This window comes from Gymnoscopelus braueri (genome assembly GCF_963280865.1).
Source record: "Gymnoscopelus braueri genome assembly, chromosome: 2".
Taxonomy (NCBI): domain Eukaryota; kingdom Metazoa; phylum Chordata; class Actinopteri; order Myctophiformes; family Myctophidae; genus Gymnoscopelus; species Gymnoscopelus braueri.
Genome location: NC_137604.1, coordinates 20848089 through 20864744, shown reverse-complemented (window position 1 = coordinate 20864744; position 16656 = coordinate 20848089). Strand labels below are relative to the sequence as shown.

Below are 16656 nucleotides of genomic sequence, written 5' to 3'. Positions count from 1 at the left end.
TCCCAGCAGAGGAACGGGGAGCAGCGATTCCAACATTTCTGGGGAATATAAAGTAAAATAGCGAGTTCCTTATAAAGAGCCCACTGCCCTCGACATGACACTTCTCACATTCCTCAGCAGTGTGGAGCAGATATGGAACCGTATGCTTTTTGTGTCTGTTCTATACATAACTCTCTCTCTCTCTCTCTCTCTTACTCTCACTATCTCTCTCTCTCTCTCTCTCTCTCTCTCTCTCTCTCCCTCTCTCTCTCTCTCTCTCTGTGTCTCCATATCACTCTGCTGTCAGATTTTGACTGAATCAGGTTAGATATGGGAGGCAGAGAAACAGAAGCATCAGTGATGAAAATGACAATCCATCTGCCCTCCTCTTTTATTGAGATGCACAAACTAGCAGGAAAACAACAACTTATGTAACCGGTAGAAAAACAAACTTCTGGTTACAGATGCGCTGGAGTAATCCTAGAGAAAGAACCTACGGATTTGACTCAGGATACATCAGTCATCCAGATGGATAATAACCATTAATAAAACGGTAAATAAATAACAGCTGCCAAAAGCCTATATGGTTTTATTACGCAAACGGTATTCTGATTTGTAATTAGAATGGAATCAAAAGGCAACAAAGTAGTTTTGCAGATAGCAGTGTGTGATTATGATGTCATTCCGTTGTAGACGAGCGGGTTTGACATTTAGTGATTTGTTATTTATGCAACGTGATGTAATCTGATGCACAATATATTCTTGACATTAAGAAGCCATGTCTTTCTTTCTGCTGCGAAGGCATTTGCATTAAACAAGGAACATTGCGTTCTCTACAATTCTTATGTCACCGTCACCTTGGCGTTTTATATTTGGTTCAGTCTTTTAACACCTCCCAGAATAATGTGATAATATTATGCAGTGTAATGTGTGATGTCAGGAACCACAATAGCGTGGAATTTTATTCCTGTAGCAACACACTTTATCTCTTCTGACTAAAGCAATATTTCTTTACAGACAAAAGAAATATTATCACACGTGTCGGTTCTTTCGACTGACACGTGCTTCTGACTTCCATTTTCAATTGAATCGCATGAGTCATAACGGAACAATGCTTTTCAATACACAATGTTGGTGGCTTAAGTGATTCTTAGTTGCTACTGATTTAAGTTTCCATGTTCTTTCACTCCGTGTGTATATCTTGAAACTAGGACAGCGTTTCCCAACCTGTGGGCTGGGGGCCCACTGTTGAGCCGTGAGGGTAATGCACGGGGGTCCCCAAATAATTGGCAAATACTACATGTTTTTAAGGCAATATACGTTTTTCTTCAAAACCTTGAAAAATTAGATTTCATTGTGATATCAATAAATAAGAACTTAACCCATTGAGACCTGAAGCCGATTCTACATGTCTCCTAAATCTCAACTGTTTTCTGAAAAACTTATGTTTCTATATCAGTGGTGCTCAAACTTTTTCATGTCAAGGACCCCCAAAATTATGTGTATTTGGCCGCGGACCCCCATCAAAATATTTTGTTCCAGGGACCCCAGAAGCAAAGATTTGAGTTAAAAATGTTCGCTTTAAAAATATATATATTCAAAGATTTGCACACATTTTCACGATTTTTCAAAAATAGCAGATCTACAAGCTCATAGCGCGGCACTCGGTGCCGCGCTATGAGCTTGTATATCTGCTATTTTTGAATAGCCCAAAGTGTAAAATAATGCTTTTTAGCTCAAATCTAAAAATGACACAGTTCCAGGTCTTAATGGGCTAAAGTATACTACGTTAGCTCCATCGATCCAAGCCCGGAACACAGTTGATGCATCATTGAAATGAACATGCTCTGAGAATACACGCGGCCCACCCATCTGACCACTTAACTCATTGACTGCCGATGACGAGATGCCTCGTAATTTTTTCACACCGCCAATGACGAGATTCTTGTCACGTGGTGTTTTCAGTGGTTTTACGATAGAGGGCGCTCTTCCGCAGCCTGCGAATGATCCCAGGATTCCATTATAACCGGGAACAGGGGTACTTCATGAAAAAAATGAAAAAATAAAAAGCTGTTCTACAAGCTCACAGCGCATGTCATCGAGACACATTGTGAGCTTGTGAATCAGTTATTTTTTGCTCATTTTGAAAACCTTTGAAAGTTCTGAGTTCTGGGTTCCAAGAGCTCATGGTTTAGTCCCACCTCCTGAGCAGGGCCTAAATTAACCTTATCTGAAACAGAGCCGCAGCGTACGGAAACAAATCCCAAACCATGAAATACAGGGTACGTTCACTTAGTTCTTGTAGTTGAAAAAAGACGGAAAATAAATTCAGGGCTAGTCAACATCCAAGACTAAAGCTCCATTTGCTAGCCTGGTGCTATCAACACCACTGCCGGAAATATGTCTGCAACACAGAATTCCAAGTCATGTGTATACAAAATGTATCATTTATAAATCAATTATTTATAAATTATGACTTACAGAAAATAACTAATATAGATTAGTGTATTTTGCCTATTCCCAGATTGTGAGAATAGGCAAAACCCACAGCAAAGGAACTATCCGTATGCACAAACAACTTTTTTTTTAAAGTCTTTAATATGCCGCAACAGCAGTCACAAACAGAAGCGTTTCGGCCAATTGGCCTTCGTCAGCGTGAAGTCTTTTAATGTAAAAGGCAAAACCCACTCATCTCCACATTAGTTCTTAGGACCCGGTGCGCCTCAAGGCTAGCTGTTTCCGTACCCTTTAGTCTGTTTATAAACGACTGTGTGTGAACTTCTATCGCTGTACCATTGAGAGTGTGTCCTGACAGGCTGTATCTCACGGTGTGGTTTGGCAACCTGACTGCTCAGGACCGCAGACTGCTACAAAGGACTGACTGTGAAGACAGCAGTAAAAAATAATTGGCATAAACTTCATAACATTTACACCATTCGCTGCAGAACGCAGCCCAAAACATCATTAAGGACACACTAGCCACCCTGCTCGTGTTATGTTCTCGCTCCTTCCATCTAAAAAGAAAAAAAAACAGCTACCAGAGTGTCAAATCACACACACCACCCATCTTACAGTAGTAACAGTTTCTTTCCACAGAAAGTCAGGCTGCTGAACAACAGCAGATGCACCCGTGCACCGCACATTATTGTACCATGTGAAATGTTTTCCTGTACTGTATATTGTGTGTATAATGAGCGCACTTTGTACTATGTATAGGTCTATAGTGTTTATTTTGTTAGTTTTTACCAGCTTGCAAAGCACGCTGGGTCTAAGAAGACACCGAGTCTAGTCAACACTTTCTCAACACTTTGTCGACACTTTTTCATAATTGGCCGTCCTTTAAGCCAATGGGGATACTTTCCCATACTCTGAACGGGCGGTCTCGTCCTCCCAAGCTATGGTACTAGACACGCCTCTTGCCTCTATGGCAGTGTTGCCAGATTATGCGAGAGAAATAAGCAACAGGTCTAAGCCAATGGGGAGCCACTGGCAGTGTTGCCAGATTCTGCGAGACAAATCAGAGAAAACAGAAAGCAAGCTGGTATACATGACTGAGTCATGTCTTGTTGGATGGTGTGTGAATAGTGTCGTGTCAAGGAGAGAGCCAGAGCCCATGTAGGCTATTTCATTGTATTATAATATACACATGACAGTAAAGTTGAACTGAATTGAACTGTTTAAGATGTCCTAATAGCCGACAGACTTTTTGTATCCTGTGAATATGCAAGTTTAAAAATCTCTTCATGAAATTACTCATATAGCATTGTACTTTTTCCTTTTTTCCAATCAAGATACAGCTCCGAACATAGCTTTGCCTCAGACTTGCAAAACAGCAAAAGATTTCAAATAATAGCAATGTTATTGCTCGTTAAAATATTACTGTAGCACCCATGTACTGGCTGGTGTAAAAAGAAGATGGAGAAAGGTTAAATGGTTTTGTTTTTGAATACAAAGTCCTTGATAATGCAGATATTTCAAGTATAAGTTATTGAAGCAAGGTCTTATCTGTGTGACTCTGTTACTCTCGAGAATTACACACTCTCAGAACTCTCTGCACAGCTCCCATGAAATACTAAAACAAAAAATGTCTGAGAAGGAGAGATGCAACGTCTCTTATTATTACAAAACCCTTTTCATGTGAGATCGGCACTGTCTCATGTCTGCTTGTTAGATCAGACTTGGTCAATTAACTTAACTGGCCATCTCATCTGCTCCCCTCAGTATAGCCGTCTGTCCAGAGCAGACCGGTATCTGTGCTTTCCAGTCGCATTCCTCGGGATTACAGATTGCCAGCGATTCAATTTGTGCCACAAAAACGTCCCATACAATTCTGCACCTGATCAGGTGCAAGATGGGTATTTCTCCTGACTAAAAGCGACCCCTGACTATCTTCGGATAGCAGCAAGAATTTGTTCCTGTCAAATTGAATTGCCCTGAGAAGACAGAGGTTCCAAAGGAAGCATCTATTGTATACAAACCCAAAGAAGAGCGATGTATTCCTTCTGCTGGAGATTGAACATCCACAGAGATCGGACATATTCCACTGCCTTTGCAGTTCAAAACTGCTCATATTGTCCCCAATTTCTCAGGATCTACTGGCCTCAAATATTTCAAGATATTAAAAGAATCTACAAATGTATTTGCAAGGATAATTAAAGGATGATAGTCAAAATAAGACACCTAAACAAAAACAAAACATATATACAAAAAAAAAAACGTTGCTCCTGCTTGAACTGCAGCGATGTTGTTAATTGAATCCTGGCTACCCCCCTGGGTATACTGTTATCTCTTTCTCAATGCATGTTGGATATAAATCATGGGAGTTTTCACAACTCCCACAAATCTAAAGAAAAGTCTGATGAGACACCGTGCACGAATGCTACCCTAACAGTGTCTGTGCCCAACAGGGGCTGGGCACAGCTCTCTCTCTCAATCACCATCGTTCATAATGGTGTCCATCACAGGGCTATACGGGGCCTTTGAAATGATGTCACAGATGACACAGGTAAGTGCAGTAGAAGGGATGCTAGTGGGAAAAAAGTGTGATATCAATCACATCACCTGGCATCACTAAGTGGGGCAAACTTTATCCCATTTAGACCTGAGGCCATTTTTTTGAAAACATATTTTGATTTAGTTCTTTATATATAATTTATATAATTTCAAAGATTTGCACACATTTTCATGATTTTTTAAAGAATTGCAGATCTATAAGCTCATAGCGCGGCACAGAGTGCCGCGCTATGAGCTTGTAGATCTGCTATTTTTGAATAGCCAAAGAAACCTAAAATGACACAGATGCGTTCCAGGTCTAAATGGGTTAAAATAATAAAAGAGTCAAAATAATTCAAAAATAGTTCCAACTTTTCATTACATGGATCCATGAATTGAAATAAACAAAAGTAATATTTTGACCGGGAAAGTCACACGGCACAGTGTGGTAACCAGTGAAATTGAATGATCAGGATTTCATCCGCAATCTATTTAATTTGCCACCAGCAAAACTCACCTTCTTGACAGGCCTTCCTACCCCATGCACAGCTTGATTTAATCTATTTTTGGAAGATGACAAATTTACACCGCAAGGCCACAAATCGACTGAGTCATCAAAACACAAAAGAGGAAATCATATCAGCACATGATTGAGAGAGAGAGGACTCCACCAGGGGGAGAGGAGAGAGAGAGAGATACAGAGACAGATAGACAGACAGACAGACAGATAGACAGGGAGTCTTGGGGTGGTGGGGTGGGCAAGGGGGTTCTGAAAGGAACATCCAAGGGCACTTACTGAAATGAAGTATACATTCCAGAGGCCTTTTGCAGGCTTGGATTAGAGTGTGTAGGTATATTACTCACAAAGTGCATTTTGTTTTGTCTGGAGCCTGCCTTAACCCATTAATACCTGGAACGCATCTGTGTCACTTTAGATTTCTTTGGCTATTCAAAAATAGCAGATATACAAGCTCATAGCGCGGCACCGAGTGCCGCGCTATGAGCTTGTAGATCTGCTATTTTTGAAAAATCGTGAAAAGATATTTTTTTGATTTTTTTTGAGGATTTAGAAAACATTTTAAAGAATCGCCTCAGGTCTTAATGGGTTAAAAAGATACTGACTCCTTAAAAAAAACAAAGGCTTTATATAGCTTTACTGACGTAAGGAAATTACAATAAATAAGTAATTAAGTCCCGTGGGAGAGCATGCTGCACGGAGGAGAGAGAGAGAGAGAGTAGGGGCCAGTAACCTGGTTTGCTCTTGTGGCACACGCAGGCCCCGACAAAACGGTAAACGCTGCCGCGCGGAGCGTGACCGCATCCACCCGCCTGATCATTAGACCCAGCATGTACTCCCCGACGCTCATGCTTAACCCATTAAGACCTGAGGCTGCGTCTAAAAAAAATCTAAATCCTAACAATTTTTCTGAAAAAAATATCAAAAAATTATTTTCACGATTTTTCAAAAATAGCAGATCTACAAGCTCGTAGCGCGGCACTCGGTGCCGCGCTATGAGCTTGTATATCTGCTATTTTTGAATAGCCAAATAAATCTTAAAGTGACACAGATGCGTTCCAGGTATTAATGGGTTAATTCATGCTCCGCCGTAACAACGGCGTCCGCGCTGCAAAATAGCAGATGTGCAAGCTCACAGCGCGTCGCGGATGCGACGCGCTGTGAGCTTGCATATCGGCTATTGTTGGTGCGCAACACCGTCGTGCGGCGAAGTATAGATCACACTTGAGCCATTCTACACAGAAACTATTGTTGCAATTGTTATTCCCACTCGGTTTCTTTTCTATCATCTAGCGATGCCAAGAAGCATCAAGTGACAGCTCTCAATGGGGGGAAAAAAGAAAGGATTTGGCTCCCTAATGGCTGTCCAATGCCGAAGTGGTAAGCATCACCTCGTTAAAAAGATTCTGTACATAAATGCAGATGTGAACAATGTAAGGGGATATGGAGGACGATTGGAGAGAAAGAAAAAAAAAGGGTCGTTCAGATGCAGTTGAGAAGTAAGAATTCACAGAGTAATTGCCATTTTTGCCATTTTTGTTCAGCCCAAAGATCTAAATTAAAAATGTAACTGTAGTCATGGATACCAGAATGAAAAAAAAACACATATTCTGGGAGAAAATGGGTTGTTTGATTAGACGTGTAGCCTACAGTAAACAACGTTTACAGAATAAAATCAATGAAATAGACATATGCCTTTTTGATTTATTTCTGTATTTAGGATTTTAGTGCAGGAAAATTGCCTCGGAAGAACTATAGAGTGTTGGTTCAGGCACGGTAAAATATACCTGAATCCAATACTGTATGTCACATTAGTAGATTCAGGCACAGATTTAAGGACAGCAGTATTGAGTCATATTATACACGACTCAATACGGTGTCTGAGATCTGTAAGGGGAACAAAGTCTCTTGCTTTGACACATTAATTAGCTTTCAATTAGCCTTGACAAGTTCTAAGGGAGACTTTGCCATGTTTCTATGGCTACAACAAAAATGTATGTCTCTGGCGTTCAGGTTTATTATTCTTGTTTTGTTTGTTTTGTCAATTTTTTCCTTTTTTTCTTTATCAACCCATTAAGACCTGAAGCCGGTTCTACAAATGTCTTCTAAATCCCAACAGTATTCTGAACAACACATGTTTCTATATCAGTGGTGCTCAAAAATGTTCATGTCAAGGACCCCCAAAACGATATGAATTTGGCCCGCGGACCCCCATCTAAAAATATTTTGTTCCAGGGACCCCCACAAGCAAAGATTTGAGTTAAAGATGTTCGCTTTAAAACAATATAAATATATTCAAAGATTTGCACACATTTTCATAATTTAAAGAAAAATAGCACATCTACAAGCTCGTAGCGCGGCACGAGCTTGCATATCTGCTATTTTTGAATAGCCAAAGTGTAAAATAATGCTTCTTAGCTCAAATCAAAAAGTGATACGGATGTGTTCCAGGTCTTAATGGGTTAAATGTAAACAATCTATGTATACTTACTTAAATTTCATATGACCATAATTGGCAGGGAGGAAGTCTACGTAATTGCAAAAAGTTTTACCACAGGGTAGGTTCAATTCAGTAACTTTTTTATACCTTATTATATGCTACAGTACATTATGGTAGGGGAAAAAAGTAACTACTGTATTTTAGGAGGGAATTCACAAGGGATCACTGGATATAGTTGCATGTGTTGAGCAATTTCTGTAACAGCTATTCCCTGCAGTGCAAATCCGACAATTTATACCTATATTAAATTGGTCAGGTTGTAAATTTGCTTGATTTATTGCTCACTCTACAATTCTTGTTTGAATATTAGACAATTATGAGGGGTTTACAGTAATGCGCTATACAGGAAACATCAATGCAACAGTGTAGTTGAGATGTGACTTTAGTTTGTGATACGACTAGGTTTTTTAGTCACAAAATGAGATGCTGCCACAGCTACGAGAATATACACAACCATAAATAGATTCCCTCAACACCTACAGCGGTTGCGTGAGACTGTCAGGTCAGACATCTGGGTATGAGCGCATTTCTCACAAGACTCCCAAAGCTGGCACGTGCATAATCCATTAATTTGTGACACAATCATCACGTATTACAATATTATTCTTGTTATCTACACTACAGTATGTTACTTGTGAGGATGTTTTGTTTCTGTGTGTATACCATAAGATATAATTTTATTTTTCTGCATTCAGATTGTTTTGCTTAATTTTGGGGGTTAGACGTCAAAGATTCAGGTGACTCAAAAGTTATAAAAAGTGGTGGATAGTAACCAAGTACATTTACTTGAGTACTGTGCTTAAGTTAAATAAGAATAGTATCTGTACTTTACAGTATTTGTATTTTGGGAGACTTTCACTCCACTACATTTCAAAGACTACTGTGCTTTTGACAGCACTACATTTCTAGGAAGGGAAGGAGTAAATTATGAATTAGCCACTTAGGCCATATTTCAAATAGTGAACATATGTGAAAACTTAAAACTTATATCTTTAAAAGCAAGTACTCCGGTACTTTTAAGTCAAGTACAAATTTGATTGAGCAACTTTCACATGTTTTTTTCACATTTCACATGTGAGTAATATTTGAACAGGAGTATCTATACTTTGACTCAAGTACTGGAGCTGAGAACTTTGTCCGCCACTGGATATAAAGTATTAATGCTGGATATTCAGCCTCCAACAGGCAATTTGGTGCAACAAGCTCGTTAAAGAGGCTTATCAGGATTCCATTCTAGTTCTAGTTTTTGTCGTTCCCTTTTCTGTCAAAGAGCAAATCTGGAAATGAACAGAACTATATTGGAACTACGAGCTACGTGGCTGCACTGGTAAGTACCCCGTGTGTGACATAACATCAATTTAATTAGATTTGAACAGGACATGCTCCGGTGAGGCATGTCCTACATCTCTTAACCCATTAAGACCGGGAACGCATCTGTGTGTCATTTTAAGATTCCTTTGGCTATTCAGAAATAGCAGACAAGCTGGTAGATCTGCTATTTTTTTGAAAAATCGTGGAAACTTTGTGGAAATCTTTGAATATATGTTTTAAGACGAACATTTTTAACTCTGATCTGTGCTCCTGGGGGGTCCCTGGAACAACATATTTTGAGATGGGGGGGTCCGCGGCCAAATACATATAATCTTGGGTGGTCCTTGACATGGAAAAGTTTGAGAACCACTCGTATAGTCGACATAAGTTCTTCAGAAAACTGTTAGGATTTAGAAGACATTGGTAGAATTCCCCAGAAGCAAAGATTTCAGTTATAAATGTTTGCTTTGAAAATATATATTCAAAGATTTGCACACATTTTCCATGATTTTTCCAAAAATAGCAGATCTACAAGCTCGTAGTGTATATCTGCTATTTTTGAATAGCCAAAAGAAATCTAAAAAAATGACACATGATTCTTTCCAGGTCTAAATGGGTTAAAAGCAATTGAAGCTCAAGAGTAAACTTGTTAAACTGACTGACAATACGTCAGCCCGTATCTAGCTAGCACTGAGTGACAGACCAAAGCACTTAATACCTGACATTTCAATAATGTGAATAATGGTCTCCTGGCGCATGTTTCATGTGCATGTAAGCAATATGCCACAGGTCCGTCTGTCGAGGCTATTTTATGCCTGTAACCGTTCATTCAGAACTTCTAACGCTGTAGCTAGGATATCTTATCCTATTCAATGCTCGTTGCAGTCTCCATTTTGATGTCTGTGCTGTTGGTCGCCATGATAAGGTCATGTAGATTTAATAAGGAACTACATCTGAAAAAAAAGTGTACAAGCTAATTGGTTGGAAGCTAAAGGTTGGCATTGACTAAAATAATGGTTACGGTTAAGGCAAAATCTGGTGGCTACTGTGCACAAGAGCCAAGTAAAACAATGTTGGTGTAACTTCACACTATGGCAAATTATAGTGAACTAGTCTACACGTAGAGTGTTACTAGCTGTAGGATGTGCTGTATGTCTACTTTAATGCAGTGTGCCGTCTTTTAAGCCACTATAAATGATTGCTTAATATATGTACTTGTATGTATTTATTTTACACAATGACAAATGAAAGTATCCGGCTGGATCAATAAAAGTCGGTCTATTTACTTGACCGCATTTTGACAATGATGAATTGCGCCGAAGGAACCAGATTAAGAAAAACTAAATAAAAACACTGCTATGTCCTCGTCCTAGGATATTGTGTTAAACTAACCGCATTCATTTCTCAAAATCATATGCAAATACTGTACATTGATTTATAGTCGAATCTTCACATTTTACAAGTTCAGGATAAAAAACTGCTGACTTCTCACTCCACTCCACCCTATGTTGCAATGCCAAAATAGTATACCAATTGGTCATCATTCCATCATCCTCTAAAGTTAAACATAAATTATAATGCTGTGTGTGTGTGTGTGCGTGTGCGTGTGCGTGTGTGTGTGTGTGTGTGTGTGTTTGTTTGTTAACATTAACATATGTATACAGCAGAGTCCATGATTACAACAACAAATATCCTGGGGCTATTAGGATAAGGCCCATTCCATTATAGCATATGGGTATTCAAGCATCATTAACATGCTATGTAAATAAACCTTCAGGTTAGATATACTGTTCTTACAGCGTAGCTCACTATAATGGTACTAATATGCAATTTCACTTCTGTTCTATGGGTCATTCTCGACACATTTGTCTATTTATATAGTGGCTCAGGTGGTGAAAACTATGAACAGCTGTTTCCGCTAAAAGCAACAACCTTGCATGTTTAATATGGGATCCTCTACTCTTGCTCGTCACAAAGTTGCTCGGGCAAACCAAAAGAAAAAGGGCCAAATGTGTCCTTTCATTCATCAAGTTCGTTTACAAACAAGGCTACAACTACTGTTTCTAGAGTAAACGCAAATGGGCAACGGAATATTGGAAAAGATGACTCAAGAATGTCAAACATCCTTAAAAAATGCGTCTGGCATTTCCCAAGTTGATTTTGTTTGTTGTAGTTTGCATTCTTTCTAGTCTTTGTGAAGGTTCCTCTCCGCTATAAGGTTAAATTCTGGCACTTCCTAATTTGTCAGGCCCGCAGAAACACCTGAGGCATAGGATTACATTTTCAGTCACAACCGAGCGACGGGGCATGGAAACTGGTGATATGTGTTTCAATGTAATTGGTTTTCCTATAAGACAGAGCTAAGTGATGTGTGTGTAATAAGGGAATGTGCAGTTCACATCGGCTTGTGAGAGCAGGATTAGGACTGGAGACAGCCATATGGAGGTTGTTTGGACAGAAGGTGTCAAGAACATAGAGAAAGATCTGTTTATTTGTGTAGTGCCTTAAATGATTTGTGCGTGTGCGTATGGACAGAAGGTGTCAAGAACATAGAGAAAGATCGATTTATTTGTGTAGTGCCTTAAATGACGTGTGTGTGTATATATATATATATATATATATATATATATATATATATATATATATATATATATATATATATATATATATATATATATATATGTGTGTGTGTGTGTGTGTGTGTGTGTGTGTGTGTGTGTGTGTGTGTATGTATGTATGTATATACATATACATATACATATACATATACATATACATATACATATATATACACAAACAGATTATGTAGCCTATACATGTCCTATGTATAAATTAATGTATCAATGTTATACAGTACGATATGTACCATTTCGGAGCGATGGGCATACACAAAACAAGCAAGGCTGATGAAGCGAGCTTTGAAATGAATGAATGACAGCGTCGTAAATATGACTAAATTGATGGCACTGAATCCAAAAAGCACTGTCCTAACACACAATGCACACAGATACACAAAGAGACACCGAAGGTCCTGTGCAACAACGTGCTCATCAACAGGGCAGTTATGGGGAGGGACGGTCAGCCGTTTTCACACATCCCAGGCTATGATTCTCTAAAAGGCAGCCTCGGGGTGGGACGATAATTCTGGTGGTGATTACCGAGGAAGTGGCAGCGACTTTCTTACCTGCTACACAAAAGGCCAGAGGCACCGAAAAGTGGCCTCCTAAATCCAGAGGAGCTATTATACCTGCTGGCACATTGAGAGTCCCGCTCTACTGCACCTGCCACAATGAAAGAGCCCTGTCCTCATCCCTGATATGGCCCGTCATCTACAGCGGCGGTTCTCAACCTGTGGGTCGGGACCCCCAGGGGGGTCCGCACATGATTTGTTTGGGGGGGGGGGGGGGGTGTCCAGATGACAGTGAAGTGTCAATTTAAGGACTTTTAAGACCTTTTTAATAACTAAAAAAAAGACCATTACTGGATCAAAAGTAATCAACAAACTATATTATAAAAACTGGCCAAACATTGGCGAAATTGTCAAATTATATAAGAGAGGCTGAAATTGTGAAAATAGCCGATCTACAAGCTCACAACGCCTCGCAATGCGAGGCGTTGTGAGCTTGTAGATCTGCTATTTTCACAATGTCTATCCGTGGGAATTGAGTCAAACTAAATGTAACGCCTCAACTCCAACAATTCCAATTCCATCAGGGTGGAGTTCAAATATGATTATTTTGGGGGGGGGTCGCGGCCTGAAAAGGTTGAGAACCACTGATCTACAGCAGTGGTTCCTGGGGGAGGGGGACATGTCTGTTTGGAGGTAGTCCAAAATGTGAAAAATGTCACACAAAATCAATATTTCAAGATTTTTTTAAATGTGTCAAGAGTAGCCAATCTAAAGTCGTATGAGACCTAAATATGGCTTAGTGTTTGGTGTTTGTGCATGTGTGCGTGCATGTGTGCGTGCGTGCGTGCGTGCGTGCGTGGGGGTGGGTGGGTCTCAGCTTCTGCCAGAAAAAGGAAAGGGTTGGGGGAACCATTGATATCCACAGTAAGAGGCCAATGAGAGATCCAAGCTAAGAAGAGGCAAGTTCCTCTTGTCTCTTAACTCTGCTGGCAACAATGTTCAGATCTATACAGTACATAAAACATCCAGGGCTCATTCATGACAGGTGGCTATAAGTTATAGAAAAAATCAGGCATCTAAAACAGCTCAAACCTCTCCCACAGCCCCACTACAGGGTGGCATGAACATCATTTCAGACAGATGCCCCACCGTGCCCAGATGAAGAAACGGGCGCAAAGTTGGTCACCAAAGGACATAAAATGAAACCCAGACTCATTTCTGCTTAGTTCAGTATTGTTCTGCAAGATTCTGCAAGAAATAAATGTCAATTTGCTTACAATATAAAGTAGCCTACTACTATATCAATAGCCACAAAATGAAGGAAAACCAAACGCATGGTCCTATGAGATTGGTCTAAACTAAATCATCAACTAGGCTAGATCATGTCTCTTGGTTTAGGGCCGTGGTTCTCAACCAGTGGTCCGGGGACCACCAGTGGTCCTTGAGGGGGTTCCAGGTGGTCCCCAGCTAAATGATGGAAGAGTTTGGTGACCGAATGGACCCTTATAGATCTTTAGCTCTTGAGAGCGTAAAATGAAACCAAATGGACCCAAGAGTTCAATTATTGTTAAAACATCTGCATTACTTAATTAAAGAATTGTTATTTTGATCAACGTGTCTGTTATCTCTCCTACGGTACCAACATTTTCAGGCCAAGGACCCCCTAGCTGAGAGAGAGATGAAGCAGGGACCCCCACACACTACATATTGTATCAAATTGTGTTGTAGATTAAACTTTTTTATTTACTTGGTCTGCTCTTTTTCCCCCCTCTACACCTATACTTCTTTACCAAAAATAACCGATCTACAAGCTCACAACGCCTCGCGCTGCGAGGCGTTGAGTGCTTGTAGATCTGCTATTTTTGGCTAAAGTTCTCCTCAGAAAAGGGATGCTATGTAAAAAAGAAAAATCATATCACACAATATGATTTGGCAATGGCAGACCCCCTTATAGTAGCTTTGAGGACCCCCCTAGGGGTCCCAGACCCCCTGTTGAAGACCCCTGTATCTATGGTTTAGGTCTGAGAGGCTAAATCTCATCAAATGATGGTCTCTGTGGCTCAAATGCCGAATAAATAATGGACCTTGATATGAAAAGGGCTGAAAACCGCTGGTTATGGGGAAGGTGTGGCCGGGTGCGGGGGGCTTTTCACCAAAATAAGTGAATTATTCACAAATATGCAATGCCAAACAGACTAGTATAACTAAAAACAACTTGGGGAACATGTAATAGTTAGAATGCGGGTAACTTCATTGTGAGAAAGGGGCGCGCACTTGCGCCCTGTCTTCTCTCTCTCTCATCAAACACAGACACGCGCCGTGACGCGCGCACACACACACACACAATCATGCTGCTCGTTTCACTTGAGGCCATGGTGCGTCAAACTAATGGCCAACATTAAGCGCACTTCCCTCGAATGATGATGAGCAACTGTGGTGGTGCGCGTGGCGTGGCGGCAGTGGTGAAAAGTAATCAAGTACATTTACTCGAGTACTGTACTTATATAAGTACCATTTTGAGGTACTTTTACTTTATACTGGAGTATTTCAAATGTTCAATACTTTTACTTCTACTCCACTACATCTCAGAGGCAAATATTGGACTTTTTACTCCACTACAATTATTTGAAAAGCACTTCATTAACCACTTCTTCAGCCCTATTTAAACTTTGGCAATTTGAAAATAGCCGATCTACAAGCTCACAATGATGCACTCCTTGTGAGATTGTAGATCTGCTATTTTCAAAAGACGTATACAAATTTTAGAGGGACAGTCTGCATAACTAGTACTTTTACTTTTGGCACTTTTTATATATATTTTACATTTTGATGCCAATACTTTTGTACTTTTAGTCAATTTTGATCACCTGACCTTTACTTGTAAAAGAGTAATTTCTGCATTGCAGTATTGATACATTTACTTAAGTAAAACAATTTGAGTACTTTTCCCACCACTGCCTGGTGTGTTGATGGGGCCAACAGATATAATGACTCGTAATTCCCACAGATCACTCACGCTGCTGTTCTGCCCAGACCAATGCACCATGGCTTGGTTGTGAGACGAGTCCCCCGTCAGGGCGAAGGTGGAGCTGGTGAGTTTGAGCTCCTCGTGCCTGGATCCAGGACTCCTCCGGTCCTTCATGCCGCTCCAGCGGGACTGAGTCTGATCGGGACGAGGCGCTGACGATCGGGGTCCGCCGGGGGGCGACGCCACCGCCATGCCCTCTGACGACGATGATGATCGGGGGTCCGCGGGGTCCGAGGACCTGACCTGATCTCCGGGAGAGGTCCGAGTGTTCCTCCTCGCTCTGGTCTTCAGCCGATCGCTCGTTTTAGCGTCGTAAACTTTGGCGTTGTTGTTGCGCTGGATCAACTCTGGGTAAAGCCCGCCGGTAGTGGTACTCCGTTTGGCTCTCGAATAGAGATATTTCCCTTGGTTGATCCGGACGCATTCGTCAGATCCCTCGGCGCAGCGGAGCTGTCCGCTTTCAGCACTCTTTCTTGCGGGATCATCGCCCGGCCCCGCCGCCCCGTCTCCATCTCCCAAAACTTCCCCCCCGAAGGACCCTGTTGCCAGCTCACTCGTGTCCATCGTGTTCAGCAGTAATTCCTGTCTCCGCCAGTTGATCCCCGGCTGACATGATCTGCAGGTGATCTCCGGCTTGGCGACGACGAAGAACGCGGAGGATAAGATCAGAAAGGCGAACCAAGAAGACGCACTACTACTACTGTGCCACTTATTAGGGCAAAAAGCCGTGACCCCCCTCCTCTCCATATCGCTTCTTGTTTGTAGCAGAGATGTAATTATTAATGCTCTGATATGAAAGAGCTTTTTCCCCAGCTGTGCCTCTTAGTGTGTGGATCCAGTGGATGTAATTGACGCGCAGGGCTGTGTGTGGAACTGGTTCTTCAAGTTGAAGCGTCTCCAAATGCACTGTTGGAGGAGGAAAAAAAGTGCGGTGGGTAGAAGTGGTCCAAGTTGAAGGGTTTGATCAGATGAAGCTCCAGTGTTGCCATGTCGGCTTATTATTATAAGCGACTTTGGGTTTCGTTTTCTGTAAAGTAGCTTGTAAATATTGGTAGGGTTGCGTTTTTTTGGAGCTTGTTTCTAAAGTTAACTTGGTTATTTAGGCTAGTTTCCAAATGGTTTTCAGTTATTATTTAAATCAGTGGTTCTCAAATATTTTTCATGAAAATGTTTTGTGCCACAGGGGAGCATTTGTGTTG

General features: G+C 40.9%; 1 protein-coding gene across 1 annotated transcript in view; it reads right to left on the bottom strand.

Annotated features, from left to right (window-relative positions):
* sorcs1 (sortilin-related VPS10 domain containing receptor 1) overlaps positions 1–16204 on the bottom strand; it is a gene marked incomplete at its 5' end in the record, with an annotated part of 274435 nt that extends 258231 nt beyond the window's left edge. The window contains one exon of the mRNA XM_080441450.1: positions 15446–16204. Coding sequence (XP_080297576.1) covers positions 15446–16204 — 759 coding nt within the window. The remainder of the gene's footprint in view (positions 1–15445) is intronic.
* Between the last annotated feature and the right edge of the window lie 452 nt (positions 16205–16656).